The sequence below is a fragment of the Pyrgilauda ruficollis genome, unplaced genomic scaffold (genome assembly GCF_017590135.1).
Source record: "Pyrgilauda ruficollis isolate IOZ18807 unplaced genomic scaffold, ASM1759013v1 scaffold19, whole genome shotgun sequence".
Classification (NCBI taxonomy): domain Eukaryota; kingdom Metazoa; phylum Chordata; class Aves; order Passeriformes; family Passeridae; genus Pyrgilauda; species Pyrgilauda ruficollis.
Genome location: NW_024518095.1, coordinates 5,441,471 through 5,460,585, shown reverse-complemented (window position 1 = coordinate 5,460,585; position 19,115 = coordinate 5,441,471). Strand labels below are relative to the sequence as shown.

Genomic DNA, 19,115 nt, shown 5'->3' with positions numbered 1-19,115 from the left:
TACTTTGTATACACACATATATTCCTTAATTTTGGGTCCTGCTTATCCATCAGGAGCTGATATTAGAGTAGATGTCTACACCTAGATGGTTTGAGGAAAGCATATTTGTAGTGTCTGCAAGACCCCACAGTTGGGGGAAAAATAATTAAATGTGGAATTTTTACTGCCACATTGAAGCTGAAATAAAAATTATTATGTCTTTATTTAGACCACTTTTATTAAATTAAAGAGGTAGTCTTAAATTAATCAGTATGATACTTGAAACCTGCTCAAAAGTCTTTATAAAACAATTGTCAATTGCTTTTCTGCTTCATGGACATTTCTCTCCCATTCTGTGTTCAGTCACGGTTTAACAGTTCACAGCAATGCTTTGCATTTAGACAAACAGATTTTGCATTTAGTCTTAAATGGATTTTGGGTGCTGTGATGTCGGGTCAGATGGTCTTGCCTCTGAATGAGAACCTTTGGATTTCCCAGCGCCCATGTTAGTGATGAAATAATATTTCACTGTTCATAGCTGCTCCAGACAATACCTTTAGGTACCTAAGATATGCATAGCTACATGTAGCATGCAGATAACCAAACCACAGTAAAAAAAACAGTCTGCAGAACAGAGCAAACAGTTCCCACTCTGTTAGCAGGAACACTGTACTGCCACTTCCCAAGGTGTTATGCAGTTTCCAGTACAAGAATTTCTCAACAAAACCTTCCCTAGCTCCATCTCTATCCCTGATATTCTCAAAAAAGATGTCATGACCTTCCACTGTAGCCTCATTTTCCCCCTCAAAGTGATGGACACAGCCATTTCATTCTGCAGCACCTGGCATTGCCACCAAACTTCATGCAGAAATTAAACAAGATTAACAGCCGGTGTGGATCCAGCAACTGGAGGTGAATGTGCTTTCCTTGTCTCAGGAGTTTGGCACTGAGCTAGACTTTCTGTTTATTGTTAGAAAAAGCTAAAGAACCGTTGTATTTGCAGTTATTCCCTATGTCCATGAGTTTGGTAGTTGGCAGAGATCCAAGACTCACCACAGCCAGAGGCTGGAAAGCACTTCTTAAAAACAAACAAATGAACAAGCAAGCAAACAGCAGACACAATCCAAGAGGGAAAAGGACACAGAGAAACCCCAGTTCCAGGAGTGGCAGAAGATTTCTGCAAAGGAACAGAAACCAGTTCTACCGATGCCACTTAAACTCTGATAAAGCATATCTGATGGCTGAGAGATGTCTAGTACCACACACTCGAGAAAAAGACAAGGAATCTTCTTCCTCTCAGGAACAATAAAATATAAGATTATGGTGGCAGTGTAACAGCACTATAAATCACATTTTGAAAAGAAATGTATAATAATGCTTATAAAGTTCTAGCTACAGAAAATATTCTTTAATGCTATCCTTTAATTATTAGCATAGAGTTTAAATGACAGGCTTTCAAAATTATGTTTTTCCACGGAATTAATAGTTTATCTATTGTTTAAGACACTGAGAAATATTTAAGACTTCCCCATTCTCAACCTGATGCTGCTGAAATTCTTAAACCTCCACAGAACCCCGGAAGGATCATGCTTACCCAAAACTTGGCCCTATTTGTCTTACCAGTGCCTTCTTTCCCTCTCCATACCAACTCCTGACCATAGGGCAGCCCTATACAGACACATTCCATAGTACCTTTTTCTTAAGTCTTGAGCAAGAGTAAAATTCCTGCTGGATCTTTCAATAAGCAGATCTTTAAAAACTGGGACAAGACGGCATTTTGAAGAGAAGCAACAGCAACTGTAAGTCAACAGCACGGTACCTGATGATCATTCTTGAATTCTTTACTGAGTTTTCTGTAAAAATAAGAGATGCACAGCTGATATCCAAAGGTAGACAGATTTTTCACAAAAGGAAGCACTGTGGAGATAACAGCAACTACAGACTGTCATTCAGGGTGGGCTTCCAAGGGCTCCATTTTAGGGAGGGATCTGAGCTCTTAAAAACTAGGAAGGAAATGCTGGCAGAAGGCAACACAAATTCCCCACCAGCTCCTGGGAGTCTCAGTGAATGGCACAGGCCAAAAGCCAACTTCCAGACAACTGAAACGAAGTGAGATGGCCCTGACCCTTCTTCAAATGAGAAAACGAAGGCAACAAAAGAGTGCAAAAGTTGGCAAGAGGATTAGAGAGCCGGAGTGAGTTAGTTAAACTTCTGTCAATTAAAAAATTTAACTAATTCAAACCAAAGAAAGGCCTTTGTCCCCAGAAGAACATAAACAAATAGGCCACAAAGATGTAATTTTTGGCTCACTGCTCTTTGGGCTGTAAACTGTATCTATCTATACTTAATATTGTGCTCTAAAATCTCCCAACTATGCTGAATAGGAAAACTAAAAAAGTCCAATTAAAATCCCTTGATTTCAGCCTGGGCTCACCTAAACCAGAAAGCTTTTCAGAGAAACTGCTCTGGGTGCAGGTGCACATGGACATTAGCAAGTAGAGAATGTTGCCAATCATCTACAAGGCAGCTCTGCCCTAAATGGTAAAATTCCTCTGGATGTATTCATGAACAGAACTTAGCTAAGTCTAGCCTGCTTAGTGTGTTCTCATTATCCTGGGACTTCACAAAGTCTGACAAGCTCTGAAAACTCAGTCTGACACAAACATTAGTGCAGAAATCTGTATCTTTTTAAAGCAGATTTAAGAAAAAGAACACACACTGTACCTGTCTCAATCAAGTATTTCTTACAAAATCAGACCTACTGTTATTTTAAAAAATCTTTCAAAATCAGCTAAAAAAAGTTAGAACAGCCATGTCCACAAAATTCCTGCCAAAGATCTTTTCTCTCTAATAGGGGGCAAATAAAAATACAAAACATATTACTTTCTAAGTCCTGAGAAGAACTTTAGAGACCACAGGGCAAAAGCAGCCTTTGGGCAATATTCAAGGCTGTCAAGACACATAAAGCAGTAAAGAGTCATCCTCCAGCAATGGGGGATTGCTATATACAGATACCAGCAAGAAAGCTTGGGGACAAAGGCACTGCTGCCACTGACCGAGCAGGCTAGGAGAAGGCCTTTCCATGTTTAAGAAATGCCAGCATTCCAAGGGCTCTCTTTATGACTACAAAAAACCCCAAAGTACAGTGGACAGAATCAAAGTAGGACATAAAATTTTATTCTGAAATGATCTCTGGCCACAACAATAAAATGTAACAAATATTCACTAGAACAGTCTTAACTCCTGTCATCAGCTGTACAATACATACAGTATCATAAAACTGGCCACTAGGATTAAAACCCACTACAACATCTTTAATGTTAAGTGGCAACAGCAGCATCTCACAGAAAATTATACATAAATATATACACAGTCCACATTCAATCATTTTTCACGTTTTCAGTACACACAGTTGCAGCATATTACAGTCACGTGTCTAAGTCATTGCCCAATAAAAACCCAAGCTACTGCTTAGACGCAATTGTAGCAATTGAACTGAATAATTACAATTTGTAGCAGAGATGTACAAGCCCCTAGAAACAATAATTCACAAATGTTATTTTATTCAAATGCTACCATAGCATTACACTGGGCAATATTCTAATCTTTGCTGACTGTAAAAAGAGTTCTTTCTGTATTTGTCACAAATATTACTGATGGAAAAAAAAATTAACAAACGGAGAGCATTAAATAATGCATACCCTTCCTTAAAGATTTTAATATTGCCCGATGCTACTTATGTCTTTTAAGTGTTTTCAACATTCCCATGAAGTCATTTATAACTCCAAACCACCCACCAAGTTAAAAGTGGCTTAAGTGCCTTGCACCCAAATTGTAAAAATCCCTGGTCACTTTTATAAGAGCCAGGCACATATAAAAGGAATGCACTTTGGTTCATACCAAATGCCCTGGGATTAAATCACACTATAAAACTAAAGAGTTTGAGGTAAATTTTTACAAATACAGTTGATTTCTGTCTAGTGTCACTATAACAAAAAAATTATTAAAAAAAAAAATCAATTTGATGTTAAAGTACAACCAATGAGGAAGGGCCATCTTTAACCCCTTAATGAGACGGTACTACAAGAACAGTGTCCTCTCCACCCCAGCAGTGTGATTGCCTTATTGTTTCTATTAAGGCCTCGATCATCTACAGGATGTTTTAAGACAGGTATAGCACTTAAAAATAGATTTCATCCCTACTAAGCAGTATTCCAAGGGTTAAAGAGGCCAAGATGCATTTATAACAAAAGGCACATTGTTAACACCAAGGGCACAATCCATCCTCTATCCTTAATCTACACATCTTGCATCACTCTCTTGTTCCAACATTTAAGTGGTAATGAACACACCAGTGGTGCAAGAAACTGAGCCAAGTGAGACTGCAACCAAAGACAACACTGTGTTGTTACTAAATCTGAAAATAGCTCAGACATCCCCAGACAATGGTAACATGTGAGACTAAGCACTGTTTCCAAGCCAACTTCTATCAGCCTAATTATCAGAGCCCTTAGAATAAAATCACATCAAAGCAAGAGGCAACGTCCTTCCCCCCTCCCCCCCCACCTTTTTTTACAGGTATAAATAAGCTACAATAAAATGCAACTACATCACTTAAAAACCTTGATGTAGCTGCTCCTTTAGTATAGAGGAAGTTCCACTGTATCTGGGTTAAAAAAATAGCTCTTCACACTATAGTTTGGCCTTTAAGTTTCCGGTAGCATTTATGAAGAAGGTGGATCATAAATGCATTATTGGCATTAAGAACTGGTTACATGAAAAAGCAAGTTTAGTGGTTGTAGCCCATTGATGACCCATTAACATCATGAATGTTTTCACCTTAATTTGCCACAAAAGGCAGGAACATGTATCAATGTCTGCTTTAAAAAATATGAAGGGAGATGATTCTTTTTTCACCCTTAACATCAGCATCCCTATTTCCCAACTTTTGCAGGAAGAGTTAAGGTAGAAAGGAGTGGTGAAGTCAAGAAGGTGGTGGAGGAAGTAAAGATTCCCTGTTACTGTAGAAAAATACATAATATTGTATTCCCACAGTCATGAGAGTTAGTTAATTTTACATTAAAATTAATATAGCTCTTTTCCAGACTTAGAACTTACTGACCATAATTTACTGGATATTAATATTCTAAATCCCACTTTTCTTAGAAGTATTATATTTCATTTTTAACATGATTTCACACATGTTTACATATTGCACTTACACGTATTGTATAAAGTTGTGAACAATTAACATGAAATAATTTAATTTGACTAGAGGCAAGAAATTATCTTTTTATTTTAAAAGAAAGAAAAATGGTTGATTGACAGTCTAATTTTTACATTTATCAATCAACAAATAACATCCTCTACTCAGAAATTATTTTGGAGCTTCTTCAGGTGTTCATTTTTTGGCAAGAAGTTCAGCGATATGTTTCCTGAGAATTCTGTCATTTTTTTTCTTTATATCCCTCCCCCAGTCTTACATTAAATTCAAAAATAAAACAAACCAACAAACAAAAATTAAGCTGTAAGTGGTAAAATAACCAATATGAAGAAGAACTTAACCGGAAACTTTCTTGGCCTCTCAGGGGACCATGCTTTAAGTAATTTTCATCATTTGTACAAGTAACTCAGTAAAATCTGTGCATATAAATGTTGTTTATAAGTGAAGTTACTGAGGTTTAATACAATCCATTCTAGTATGTCTTGTTCTAACATCCATAAACCCTTATGGATTGTTCTACTTTGTTTAAAATTCCCTTTTCATGTTTTATACCTCTAATATAGGCCACAGCCATTGTACGCATTAAAACACCGATCTCAGATTTCAAACTGTTCCTGTTGAAAACATGCTACAACATGTGAATACCTCTCCCGCAGGTCTAGATACTATTCTTTAGTAGACCATCCTTCTTCCATGAACGCAGTTAAAAGTAAAAAAAGAAAAACCAAGCATTAGCGCACACACACGTGAACACATCTACACATATCTCTAACTGTTCTTTCAGAGCTCATTTTCATCTACAAATGCCAAAGATTAAATCAAATTCCAAGCACTTAGCTTTCCTTTGATAATTTTCCCTTATTAGAAACTATTTAGGATGGTGTCTTCCAACTGAAAACCTTTCCACTGAGGATCTTTCCTTCTACAGTTAAGCTGTCTAAGGTGAAGTACTCCTCTACAGGAAGCAATGTAGTAACATCATGTTTGCCCCTACATGCAGATTTGATCTGAAGTGTAAATGTACCACAGAAGTCACAGTCGCTCAAACATTGTCAGAGGAAATAAAAGCAACCTTGAAATCCATGTAGTTTAACAGTCTGGAAGTTACAGTATAAAACTGACAGAATGAGCACTTCTGCCTATGTGATTTTAGGAGATCAAGCTGCACATAAGGAAAAAAAAAAACAAGAGAAGAGATGGGGGGAAAAAAACAAAAAAGAAAAAAGGAGAACCTGTGTGAATGCTCAACGTTACAGACCTGAAACAAAGTTGAGAACAATTTTGCTTTGCCAACTAATCAGCCACTTTCAAATTCAGAGAAACAGACATATTGCCATTTTCATGCTTTCCAAGACCACCCGTTCCTCTCACTCTACCACATGGCATGCAAAGTAAGAGTCATTTTAGCCCCAGTGTTATTTTTTGCATTATGTTTAAATGATCATTTTAATCAAAGCCCATAGCTTTTAAATAGAGAAAGTATTCCATAGGACCTTTAGTGATACCATGACTTTCTCTGGGCTACCACATGAAAAATGACAATAGAATATGCTATGGCTCAACTTTAAACTACAAGTTTACACGCGCTTAACTGTATTCTTTGAGTATTCTTCCTGGAGTCCAGTCAGTCATAGATGTGAGTGTGCACAGAATCCAGACCAAACCCATAAAATCCAAAAGGTAGTCTTTCAAATTTACCCCAGGTTAAAACTAACATGAACCATGGAAGAGAAAGGTTAATACCTTTGATACCACGCTGCAATGCATGACAGTCATGTTGTAACCAGTGGCCTGCCACTGATGTTTATTACTGTGTCACACTAGTTACAGTAAGGCTAATTGTACTGTAGAAGACAAACATTTTAAAAAATAAGTATAAAAACTTAAAGCATTGTCCCCGTATTTTTATAAAAACAAAATTAACATTTAAAATTACATTTAAAATGAGTGCTGAAAGATACAAATGAATCGATTTATTGAGCAAATAAAAATGCGTAACTGAGCTAATTTTTCATACAAATAAGGCTCAGCCACATTGTATCTCTCATATTAACAGCATTGGGTTTTTCAAACTCAGCTAACGAGTTTTGGCAACACTGTTCTTTGCTGAATATTCCCATTGGCATCTGTCATCTGTGCCAAATTAGTCCTCAGTTTTGAAGCTGAGCTTGAAGTCGGAGGTAACTTGGAAATTGAAGTTATAGCACCAGTACTCTCTGAAATTCTCTTTGCTGAAGCCTTTTCCCCTGTTGGAGGTTTTGGCAGCCGTCTCCTTAGCCAGGGATGCCGCAAAGCCTGGCTGGGTGTCATACGGCCAGCAGGATCCCAGTCTAAACACTGTTTTAAGAAGTCAAGGAAGAGGGGATCATCACACCCCTTTAATGCGTTACCCCACTCTCTGCTCTCCGGTGGGCCACGCAGTTTTCCCCTCCGAGAGCGTCCACCATTAAGTACTACAGAGCCATCAGACAAAGTTGTGATGCTGCAATAGCGGGGATAACCCTTAGAGCTCACAAAGTTTTTTGCTCGCTTGGATCCCTCTAAGAGTTTTGGAGAAGGCATGCCCAATAGTTCAATCATACAAGCCAGCTGATCTCCTTCATCTTCTCCAGGTAAAAGTGGATAACCAGTCAGAAGCTCTGCTAGGATACAGCCCAAGCTCCACATATCTATGGGCATCCCATAACGAGCACCGAGGATGACTTCGGGTGCACGATAAAACCGTGACTGAATGTAAGTGTAGACACGCTGATGCTCATAACAACTTGAGCCAAAATCAATCACTTTAATACCACTTCTACCCTGTTGTTTCAACAGAATGTTCTCAGGTTTAAGGTCACAGTGAATGATTCTGTTTTTGTGCAAAGCATCCAAGCACTGTAAAATTGAGTGGGCAAACTTCCGAACCAAAGGCAGGCTAAAGCCCTGAAACTTGTTTTTCTTTATTAATTCATAAAGGTTCATGCTCAGCAACTCAAATGTCATGCAGATATGGCTGCGGAACGTGAAGTTTTCCAACATGTGAATAACATTCATGTTGTTATCCTTATCTTGTTTCCGAAGGTGTTCCAGGATCTTAATTTCTTCCGCAGCTTGGCGGTGGAAACGTTTTTCATTTCTCACCATTTTTAGTGCCACATGCTGATGCATCTTGTGATCGTAGGCCTTCACCACCTGCCCAAAGCTTCCTTTCCCTATAACTTTCAGAACTTCATACCTGTATGCAATGTGATCATGGGGTACTTGAATGTAAGACCCTTGCTCATCATCATACCCACAGTTGTTTGAACCACCAATCACACCTTGCCGCTTCTTTGCATTTGGACCCAAGAAGTATATTTCAGGGTAGCTAAAAATCTCATGATGCTCAAAAGCTGTTAATTTTTGCATGTATTGCTTCATTGCTTGCTCTGGTGTGATAACAGAAGCTTTCACCTTCCCTGTTCCTTCTGTAGATTTTAAAGAGCTGGAGCTCCCTTGTCGCCTGTGGGCACTCTCTGTCTGTCTGTCCTGAACCACTGGCAATCCAGATTTGCCTAGCGTTGTAAGTCCATTTGGCTGCGTTGTCAAAACCGTTCTCTTGTTACTATTATCTTCAAAGAGCTGCTGAACCTGGATTTGTCCATGGCTACCAACATGTAGGTGCTCATTCATTGTGTGCTTACCGCTTCCAACCTAAAATTGAAAAGAAATACATACCCAGTTAACAAGAAAGACATGAACTCCATGCTTCAACATTCACTCCGCAACCCTCCTTTCTGCCTAAATCACCTCAAAATGAAGTGTCTTCTTAGATGTCAATTGTTTACAGAGAATCTAAAAAATACAGCACATATACTGTGATACTGCTGGATGCTATTAAATTTCCTGATCCTTGTTTCTCACATGCCATTTTCATGACTCTCCAAAATGTCTGCAACAAGGCAATCACAAGCATGCTACCACAAGAAGCTAGCAATATTTCCAAGGAATCTTCAAGGCAGCAGACCTGTAACATCAAGATGCATGCTTGAGGGGCATCAGACTTCATAAAAAATAGTAGCAGTTTTACAGATGCTGAAGATAAAATACAATGCCTGTAAGAACTCACATGGCTTATGCTCTCATCACCTGTTCTCAGAAATCAAGATTTTAACTTGTTCCTAAATTTGCTGCATATCAAAGATTACAGATACATTTTTAAGCAATAAGGAATGTGTTGTGACGTGCACAAAGAGGAAAAGAACCCACACATTTCTGAAGTTCAGGAATGCAACTTACTGCTTGCATTTGAGACAGTCACAAGTCAGCAAAGCATTCCAATCAATGAAGAATAAGCATATCCTTTAGGACTTTCCCAAACCTGTCTAAGAATAACTTTTAACCAAAATGAGATTTGGGGCCTTATGCAGACTTGAGTAGAGAGCCAATCTTTGCCTTGAGGAACAGACGGTAACTTTATTTTAAAGGAATAGAAAAAAAAGCATTAATAGATTTTAGAAATTAGATTTGTTCTTGACAGTGTGTACATGGGAATAAACAGCAGCATTCAGCATTTTCAAGAAAACAAACAGCAAAGTGCAAAAATAGCTATTGCTCCAAACGTGTTATTTTTAAGAAGAAACAAGAAATTTACAAGCACACGCATACCTGCCACTAAAATAGCTGTCCTTAGAATTCCTCATTTGCTCTCAAGTAGAGGATAATTAGTTTGTCTTCTGCCTGGTCTTACACAAATGTGGGAAGAATTCCCCTGCTGTCTCTCTAGCTGATTCACCAGTCTTAATATTTATGTCAAATTACTAACAAAAAGTTCACTTGTCAGACAGATGATCAAGCCAGGGCTGAGAACACTTTTCATTTGAACTGTATTTTTTCTAGGCAGCTAAGGATAACACATCCCTTGTTCACTTAAGGCTGCTGAAATGAAATCAGAAAATGACAGTTGTGTGCTGTGATATGAGGCAATGAAATCTGGGCTGCAACAGCAGAAGTGCCTCCTAATGAGAAAACCCAGACATGCAAGGCAGACTCGAGCATACTTTGTGCTTCTGCTAAGGCATCAGTCTGATACGGCAGAAGCATATTTTTGTAAATTCAGTAACTTGTTCCCAAAGACTTGCCAGCTGGACACCAGCTTCACCTTTGGACAGTATATTGAAATTTGCAGCTCTGAAACTCATATAATGTAAGAACAAGGGCTCTTGGGGACTGCTTCTGCCAAGTTGACCGCTCTTCTGATTCCACTTTGACTGATGTCCATTCATCATTGCAGTTTGACTGTGTATGTTTGTTTGCAGAGAAATTTAGGCTCACACTATCAGATTTGATCAATCTCATAGAGAGCACTACCACACAATCACAATTCAGAGCAAAGATGTTTGTAACATTTACGCACAATGAAGATATATAGGAAATCAAAAAAAAACTCCCTTCCTAGTTTGATGCCTCAAAAGCACCAGAAATTAAATCATTAAGAGGACTTCTCATGCCTACAGGCAATTCCTTCAGGTCAAGTTTGAGGCACACTGCAACAGCAGTTTCCTGAAGGTTATATAAACAGCAGTTACTGCAAAGAAAAAAATAATTGCCCCAAGAGCTGCTAAATCACCTATTTCAGAAGAACCAGATCTAGTTTGTAAGATGTGTCATAGGTTCAGCACATGCAGCACTGGAGAGCTGTGCAAGAAAGGCATAATGAAGCAGCAGAGTAAACATACAATTCCAAAGACCGAAGCTAGGAAACTCTAGGTACAAAAATTTATTCTCCAACACTAATTGAACAAAAGCAGAACATATCTTAGACAAACTGGGAGTAGGCAATACTAATGTAGACAATGAAGAAGAAAGAATAATGCTGCAAAAGTAATCTTTAAGAACTTTTTAATCCAAGTACTCATTGCCACAGCTCACATCTTTAATTTTTTTCCCCTCAAGTCACCTGTTTTCACAGTTAACTATTTTCCACCATTCCTAAGCACTGCTTGCATCAATATATGTACTGAGAAGTTCTTCAGGGCTTGGAAAAAAATCCCATATATATATATTCCATCTCAACAGAGATTAAAAAGTTCTTTTTTCTAAAAGTATGTTTGTGAACACATTTTAAAGTGTAAACCATGTAGCTCTGCTTCCTGCATCTTCAGGCAGATTCATGGTTTTTCTTCTGGTTTTTCAAGCAGCAGAATGGAATCACCAGCATTATTCCAACTTCAACCCAAATCCTAAATGACTGGTTTTGCCAGTTTCAGTCAGCTGCTTGGGAATGCAAATGCAGATGCAGACAGTAGCAATGGTTTTCTTTGTAGAAAATACCACATTATCACTGGCTGCACAGGAGAAGAGAGCCCACTCCTCTTTCAAAAAAGCCCAACAGGAGTTTTAGAGCTATCAGACACAACACAACCACAAAGTACATATCAAAAACAGACTTTCCTCATCTATTTCCAACCTGGATGAGGGCTGGATTTGCACCAGTCCTTTGCTCTGCCTATCTACTTGTGGCTTCTTGGGTGTCTGAGATTGCTGTCAGGCTCAGGCTTGCACTGCTCACAAGCTCCACAGCCTTCACCAGCAACACCGTAAGTTCCTGAACCACAACTAATGGGCTTGGCAAGCTACAAAAGACTATAGCCTCCTTAATCCAGTACCAAACTCTTCTTAGTACGCAAATGCTCCATCAGCCTTTCAGCCAAAACCACATGCCTGAGAGGTTTATAACACCCCCATTTTGCCTCTACAGATGGACCCCTAAATTCCAGAACCAACAACCTACACAACTGACTACCTGCATGCACTTACAAAGCTTACTGATCATATATTGTGTTGCTTGTGCTCAAACCCATCCACACCTTCTAAGATTTACATATTTTTGTAGCACACATAATCAAGAAGCTACTGTTGTAAGTCTACAAAATATAATGAAATAACTGGTGAGCTTGAACCCATCTTCCTGAATCTTCTGACACCATCAATAAGGTAACAGCAAATATTACAATGTAGTGTTTCTTTTCTTTCTTAGTAGTTTCTCATCATTTCAAAATCACCATTAGGATCTTACTTTTACTTTGGTCTGTTCATTTTATGGAAGTTGATGACTATGCTGAAAGCACTCACCTAATCTTTGAAGTAGATACCCCAGGCAAAACAAAACAAAACTCCACCCTAAACTATGATCAATAAATAAATAAAAAGGGAACAAAACTTTAATTTGAGGGTAGTATTATTTGGGCTTCTTTTGCTTTCACAAATGGATTTAGGAACAGAAGTAGGACAGTAACTTACTATACTTAGGCTACAGACCTGTAACAATAGGGAAGCAGCAAAAAAATTAATCCAGCCTGTTAGAAGGTGGCAAATCCATTTACAATTCCTTTGCAATACACTCACCCAATGCATTGATCTGTTTCAAGACCTTTTACAAGACACTTATAGGACTGATTCCCACAGGAGCATATACCTCTTCTCTACTTTATCCTCTAAATGCATCAAAATATTATGTAATTGTATCATATTTCATATTTGTAACAGTCACTTTGTGTGATTATTAGCATCCTACAAAACTATCCAAGACAGACACATGATTCAGCTATATCTTGCAATTCTATTTCGAGCAGAATCACAGAAAAAAGATTTTGCTGTCAATCAAAATCTAAAAAGGTTTGCAAAATTAATCTTAATAATAGAGCAATCATGATGGCCCGCTGAAATACTGCACAGGAATAAGATGTTATTATCTGTTATTACTTCACAGAGATGAGAACAAAGGGAGAAACAGTGTTCTAAAGTAGTAACTTAATTAAAGAATAATTGTTACACTATATACCCCTTTCTTCACAGCATTTCTGGGCAGCCATTTTCAGTCCTACTGTGTCAAATACACAAGAGGCGTATGGTATCAGGTGCAGCATGCTTCACTGCCTATTTTGTTGACTACAAAACAAAAGCCTGAGCAAAGGTATAAAAGGCCTTCTTTTTCCTTGATAAACTAATTTAGCAACATTCCTCTGTTCAGAACTAAAAATACTTGCTAATTAGTACAATGATAATAGTACTGGATTATCCCTAATGGTTTTATCATGAGTATGGGTTTTATACACCAGAAAAGATTAAGCCTTTGTTGAGCTTGGGGCTCAACAAGAGTAGTAGAAGGAACACACCATTTGGATTTTTGCTGTTGTTGTATCTGGTCCATATAAGCTTATTTTTTTTTAAGTTAAACATAACTTCTTATAGCAAATATTTTCACAGACTGAGCTGTGCCTCAGAAGTGATACTGATTCTTAAATTTTTTAATTATATTAGGGGTGCAGTGAGTTTAAATACTTCTGGAACACCCTGCATTTATTACACATGATAACACTCAAAAGGACAGCCAATGTACACTAAATTGAACCCCTTGGGTTAGGTGAACTATACAAATAAGAGAGATGTGCCCAAAAGTACTGCAAGTCCTTACAGCACCACAGTCACCAACTGCTGGAACCCGAATTTCACAGCTGACCCCCATAGCCCCTGAAAGCTAAGACAACCTCATATTCCCCCCAGAAACAAATTTTAAATAGAGGAAGAAACATCCACAGAAAACGAGATGTAGTAAAATCCAGGTCATGACTGCATAGTTATTTCCACTCAAATGTGACAGCATTTCTGCGGCAATTTAATACATGAAAACACCACAATAAGAAGGTATTTGCTTTGATTTTACCTGCTTCAAAGCAGGTGACAAGAGCAAAAATTAGCATCGTGTGACCTACCAGGTCTTTGCATTAACAGAGTCCAGGAATCTCTGTTCCATTACAATGTAAGTCAATTAAAAAAATAAATTTAAAAAAATCAAGACTAATGCAATGATACAAAAGTATAAGGGTAAACATTCAATGCTGGTGGCAAAAGAAAATAGGCTTGCTGTACAGAAATCTTAGACAGGGCTTGAAGGAGGGAGGGCATTGAATCATGCATTGTAAATGGATTGTTTTACAGTACTAGACAGAAGGATAAAAACATTAATACTTGTATGCTGCAAGAGAAAGAGAAACAGTACAGAATGCTGGAATGCATGCCAAGCAAGAAAGAACAGAGACAGAGCTAGGCAGAAGACAGAGATGAGTCTGGAAGAGGGACTCAGACAGGTTGGGATTTATACAAGCAGAGCAGCAGGCAAGCAAGGTAATCTCTACTGCAGCATGTCAACTGGATGTTAGAACACCACAATGAAATAGGAGAGAGTGAATGGAAAAAGGTTCCAGTCATCACAGCAAGAACTTAAGGCTTCCAAAGAGAAAACACTGACTTTGGAAAGGAAAATGAAGAGGACAAGGGGCTGGAAACAGGTTCATGTTTTCCACCACGAGGCAAAAAAAGACAGCCAGGGATGGAAGTATACACAAATAAGCCAAGGATGAAGGCACATTAAAAAAAAAAACAAAACCTTTCCCTAGTAGAACACACAACTCCACCTGCTTAGCAACAAAGGCTGCTGTGCTTGCAAAGACTGCCACCAAAATCTCTGTCCCATTTTATGAAGCCTGTGTAAAACATCATCTTCTCCCCTTCTACCCATGCTATTTATAATCTACCAAACAATGAAATTTCACTTGACAGTAGGAGACCATAGTTTCAGTAGAGGCTGGATCACAGAAGCAAGAAATGTGACAGGTAGTTGACTTCTTCCCTGCCTGCATTAAAAGAAAAACCCTTCAGCTTAAACAAAACATAACTTCTCCCTCAGTTTCTCTCACAATTAGTATACATACTATGCACACTTATATATAAACACCAGCAGTTCACCCACTTAAGCACACCACACCTTCTGAAAGTTTGAAACACAAACAGAAATACTCTGGTTTTAGCTATTACAGAAGGCATATAGATACAACAGAGATGAAAACAGGATAAGCAAATGGACACAAGAAGGAAAATAATATAAGAAAACTGAAAGGACCCATTTTAAACAGGTCTGATTGGAGGAAGTGGTGGGACGCAAAACCAATGGTTTCAATCTGTCAGTGTCAGCTGAGGTCAGTAGGCCTAAGTTTACAGAACAGATAATGCCCCCCCTTTTTTTTCAGGTTAAAATCCAGCATTCTGGTGTCATATCTGATCCTTACCACAAAAAGTTATGTTAGCAAACCACAAAATAACCACTTACAAAGGCAATATGAGGCATTTCTGTAATAGCACTCAAGGCTAAAAAACCACTGTAGAGCAGGCTCTTTATCACAAAGGAAAGGCAGACTTTGAAACAGTCAGAATCTAGAGGGACGTGATCCATTGCCATATAATGCTTGATCATTCCTGGGTGCTTCCATAAGTACACATATATATGCTACATATAAACATAGGCACACACACACACAAAATCACATATTTGTAAAGATATTAGGAACACAGAAATGTAACACTTGAACACCCCTTGAATGCTTTTATAAAGACTGCATCTTTACATACATATATATTATATATAGTGTCTGTATGTATATATATATATACACAAAATCTTTGTATAAGAATACCTAAATTCTCTACTTCCAAAATTAGTAAGTAGTCACAAAAAAACAGCTAGACCACCATGCTTCCACAAATCCTAAATTAAGTCTGGGCTCTGTTACATGTGAGCCCTACTGTAAATGCACTTACATGATTGGTGTCCAGGCTGTTTGTACTATGTTCCTTCTTCTATGATTTTATTTAAACAAACCCCTAAGCTGTTGCCCCAACTCTAAAATCAAGCAGCACTTAACTGGTATACAAATGTGAAGAAAATTGGCCTTTTATACTAACAAACAATTCAGACATGTACTCTAGTTACATAAATATACAATGAAGTTGATCTCAAGTATGCAGCTCCACCTTGAATTTGCAGAATACTCTTCACTCCTTCTGAGAATACCCCACATATATATACTGATTTTTTATTTAACTTAAGACAATTTTTGCTATAAATGGATTTGAATAAGATGTTTTACCCCTTAAGTTACATGGAAAGTCACTGAAACACTAATATTTAAATGCACAGTTTCACCTTCCACTAGCCCATAATCACATTACCATTTAAAGCTCTGCCATATGTTTACGAAGACAGTATGTGAGCATCCACAAAGAGCTCATTAATTCTATGAAAAGTATGCCATCAATGCCTTTCAGGGTCAGTATGAAATCTTTCAGAATTTAAAAGGAAATGTATGCAATAAAAATTTCAGATATTTACTGTTAACATGACGGTATATAGATCCCTCTCTCTACTCTGTCGTGCCTTCAGGACAGAGATACCTCCTCTTACCCATATATAGTGGCATACTTGGGAAGTTTCATTCCCAACAGATTAACTAGGAGTGGGAGATAACGTGAGATATCACAGAACCGGAAAATAACGCCCTTTTCGTGCCATCAGCGGCTATTTCTTTACAGGTAAACTACTGCAGCAATAAAGGCAGATTCATCCAATCATTGTCCCTGAGCACAGCGATAGCTATCTCTAGGGAAGACTGCTATCGGCCTGAGCTGATCAGACATCTGAAGGGGAGAGCAGCCTTCATTTTTCACCACAGTTCATATGACATTTTAATCACAGGGACTAACCTAATCTCAAAAAATGTATTCACTAGAACATTTCTATGAGAGTGTGAAAGATCGAATTTGTCTCTGAAAATGAGACACAAAACCAGACTGAAGGGGGGGAGGGGGGTAGCTGGGGAGGGAGAAAGCAATGTGTGCAGTTAGAGGGTCCCAGCCTCTCAACAATCACGCACATTTCACCGGAGCCTGCAGAAATCCACCGCACGTTGCTCCAGCACCATGCGCCTCGGGGGGCCCACGCGCGCTCGGTCCCGCCGCTGGGGACACCTGGCGAGCAGCGCCGCGAGACCCCGGGGCCAGCCGCCCCTTCCCCGCACCCCGTCCACACCCTCCCCTGCCCGGGCTCACCGTGTGGGAAGCGTTGCTGGCCCTGAGCGGCGGCAATGCGAGGGGCGACGGCGGGCCGGTCCCAGCTCCTGCCCGGGAGACCCCGGCTCCGGTGCCCGGGGAAGACGGCAGCGGGCGGCCGCTGTCCCCTGCCCTGCCTGCGGAGAGCAGAGGGGTGAGCGCGGCGGGCAGCTGCGGCCCCTCGGGCAGCGAGCCCGTCGGGGCGGCGGCGGCCCCAGCGCTCGGCCGGCACCGCCGCCCGTCTTGCTTCAGGCAGAAGCCATTAAAAGCTAATCACCGCCGCGGCGCACACACGCACCGATCCGGCTAATAGCGCGGGCGGGCCGTGCTCGCCCGGCTAAACCCTTCATCTGAGATTAACCCGCCACCGGCAGGCGCCTAACCGGGAGAACGAGCCGGCTCTGCTCCGCGCACGCCTCGGGGCTGGACGGCTGCCCGCGCCTCCCGCCTCCCCCCGAGCCGTCTGGCCCGGCGAAATCCCGGCGCCGCCGGGGACCCGCCAGGAGTTCACAAGTCTGCCGCGGGAAGCGGCGGCGAGCACCGCTGCCCCTTGTCAAACGCAGCCACTCCGGCATTCGCGGCGCTCCCCAGTTCTCCTCGGGTCGTTTCCCTACGTGATATCTCTCGGCCTCCCGCTCACCCTGCCCCGGTCCCCCGAGGCGAGCTCGCCATCCCGCACAAGAGCGGCTCGCCGGAGCCCAAGTGCGCAGCCCCCGACGGCCCCCCGGGCTCGGCTGCCGCGGGGGGAGGGCGGATCATTGTTCGACACACACGGCACCTCTGCGGCGGCGGCCGCGGGGCCCCCGAGCCCCCCCGCCTCCGTCCCCCTCCGCCGGGCCTCCGCAGCCCGGCCCAGCGGTGGCGGTCGCGGCGGCCCTCGCTCGCTCTCCTTACCGGCTGGATAGGCAGAACCAGCGGCGGCGCTAGCCGAGGGTTTTCTGGTTAACATGGCCGCTGGAGAGGAGGGAGAGGAAAAGGCATGTCAGGGTGGCTCTCCTCCGCTGCTCCTCGGCCTCTCCGGGCGGCGTCTGCCTCTCTTCTCCGATCAGCTACACCCAGACCCAGACACGTCCTGCGCTGCATCCCCCTGGCCCCGGGCCGGCCGGACAGACCCTCCAACGGCCCGCCGTCGCCTCTCGCCGCCGCAGCAGCCGCGCCGCCGCCTCAGCCCCCGGCCCAAGCTCATCACCTCCCCCGCCCCCGCCCCGGTCGCCCCGGTCCCCTCGCACGGAGGAGGGGGCAGCAGCAGGCGGCCGGACAGGACCCTCCTCCTCGCGCGGCGGAGCGGGGACAAACAGCACACAGGATAGGCAGTCCCCGCCCCGTCGGCCGCGTGCCCTCCTTCCGTCCCTCCCCGCCGCTCCCTGCCGTTGGGCACCGCGGCCGCACGGCCATGTTGGCCCCGGGCAGGGCGGCGCGGGCGCGGGCACAGCGACCGGGACCGGCTCCGGCCGCCCGGCCAGCCCCCGGCCTGGCAGCGCCCCTGTGCGCGAGGGGGAGGGGACGATGCCCGCGGGGAAGTCGGCGTGTGTGGGAATCGTGTGTGGAGGCAGAGGAACCGGGGGATGGCCGGCTCGTCAGGCGGCGGGGACCACTCTGTCAGACCGGAAAGACAAAGGTGGCCCCGTGGGACGAGGGATAAATAACTTGAAACGCATAGTCGTTAAGTGAAAACTTAAAAAAAAAAAAAAATTAAAAAAAGGAAAAAGAAGCTTTTGGGATTGCCCGGGAGGCGTAAATGTCTCAGCCTAGAATGAGAAGTGCGAGGGGCGTTATTGGCCTTGTTTTCCAAACTGCACGACGTGCTTTGTGGAGTACAATGCTTTGAATTCCTGGTTTGTCAGCTCGAACGTCATTACTGCCAAAAATAGAAGGCTAAGCATTTGCCCCGCTTGGAACAGCGTTGAAGTGAACTGTCCTACCTGTGCTCAGCCCTTTTTGAAGGCCATACAGATCTGACAGGTTTTTGTTTTGAAACAGCTGGTAGATCATAGACAGACCTCCCTTC

The 19,115-nt window shown here is 41.7% G+C and overlaps 1 protein-coding gene across 2 annotated transcripts; it reads right to left on the bottom strand.

Annotated features, from left to right (window-relative positions):
- Positions 1-3,134: 3,134 nt before the first annotated feature.
- DYRK2 (dual specificity tyrosine phosphorylation regulated kinase 2) lies at positions 3,135-18,393 on the bottom strand. Of its 2 annotated transcripts, XM_041465570.1 has the most exons (3): positions 18,002-18,393; positions 17,108-17,244; positions 3,135-8,878 (listed from the first exon to the last, which is right to left on the bottom strand). In XM_041465570.1, the coding sequence occupies exons 1-3, from the start codon at positions 18,054-18,056 to the stop codon at positions 7,277-7,279; spliced, it is 1,794 nt and encodes a 597-aa protein (XP_041321504.1). In that variant the 5' UTR covers positions 18,057-18,393; the 3' UTR covers positions 3,135-7,276. The 2 variants fall into 2 exon arrangements, with proteins under 2 accessions (XP_041321504.1, XP_041321505.1); XM_041465571.1 differs by lacking the exon at positions 17,108-17,244.
- Between the last annotated feature and the right edge of the window lie 722 nt (positions 18,394-19,115).

What these genes read in the sequence shown, in the direction of transcription:
- DYRK2 (XM_041465570.1), bottom strand. Translation starts at nt 18,056, where the DNA reads ATGTTAACCAGAAAACCCTCGGCTAGCGCCGCCGCTGGTTCTGCCTAT. An exon ending in TGGTTCTGCCTATCCAGCCG is followed by an intron (nt 17,245 to 18,001) that starts GTAAGGAGAGCG and finishes TGCTCTCCGCAG; the next exon opens with GCAGGGCAGGGGACAGCGGC. An exon ending in CCAGCAACGCTTCCCACACG is followed by an intron (nt 8,879 to 17,107) that starts GTGAGCCCGGGC and finishes TTTCAATTTTAG; the next exon opens with GTTGGAAGCGGTAAGCACAC.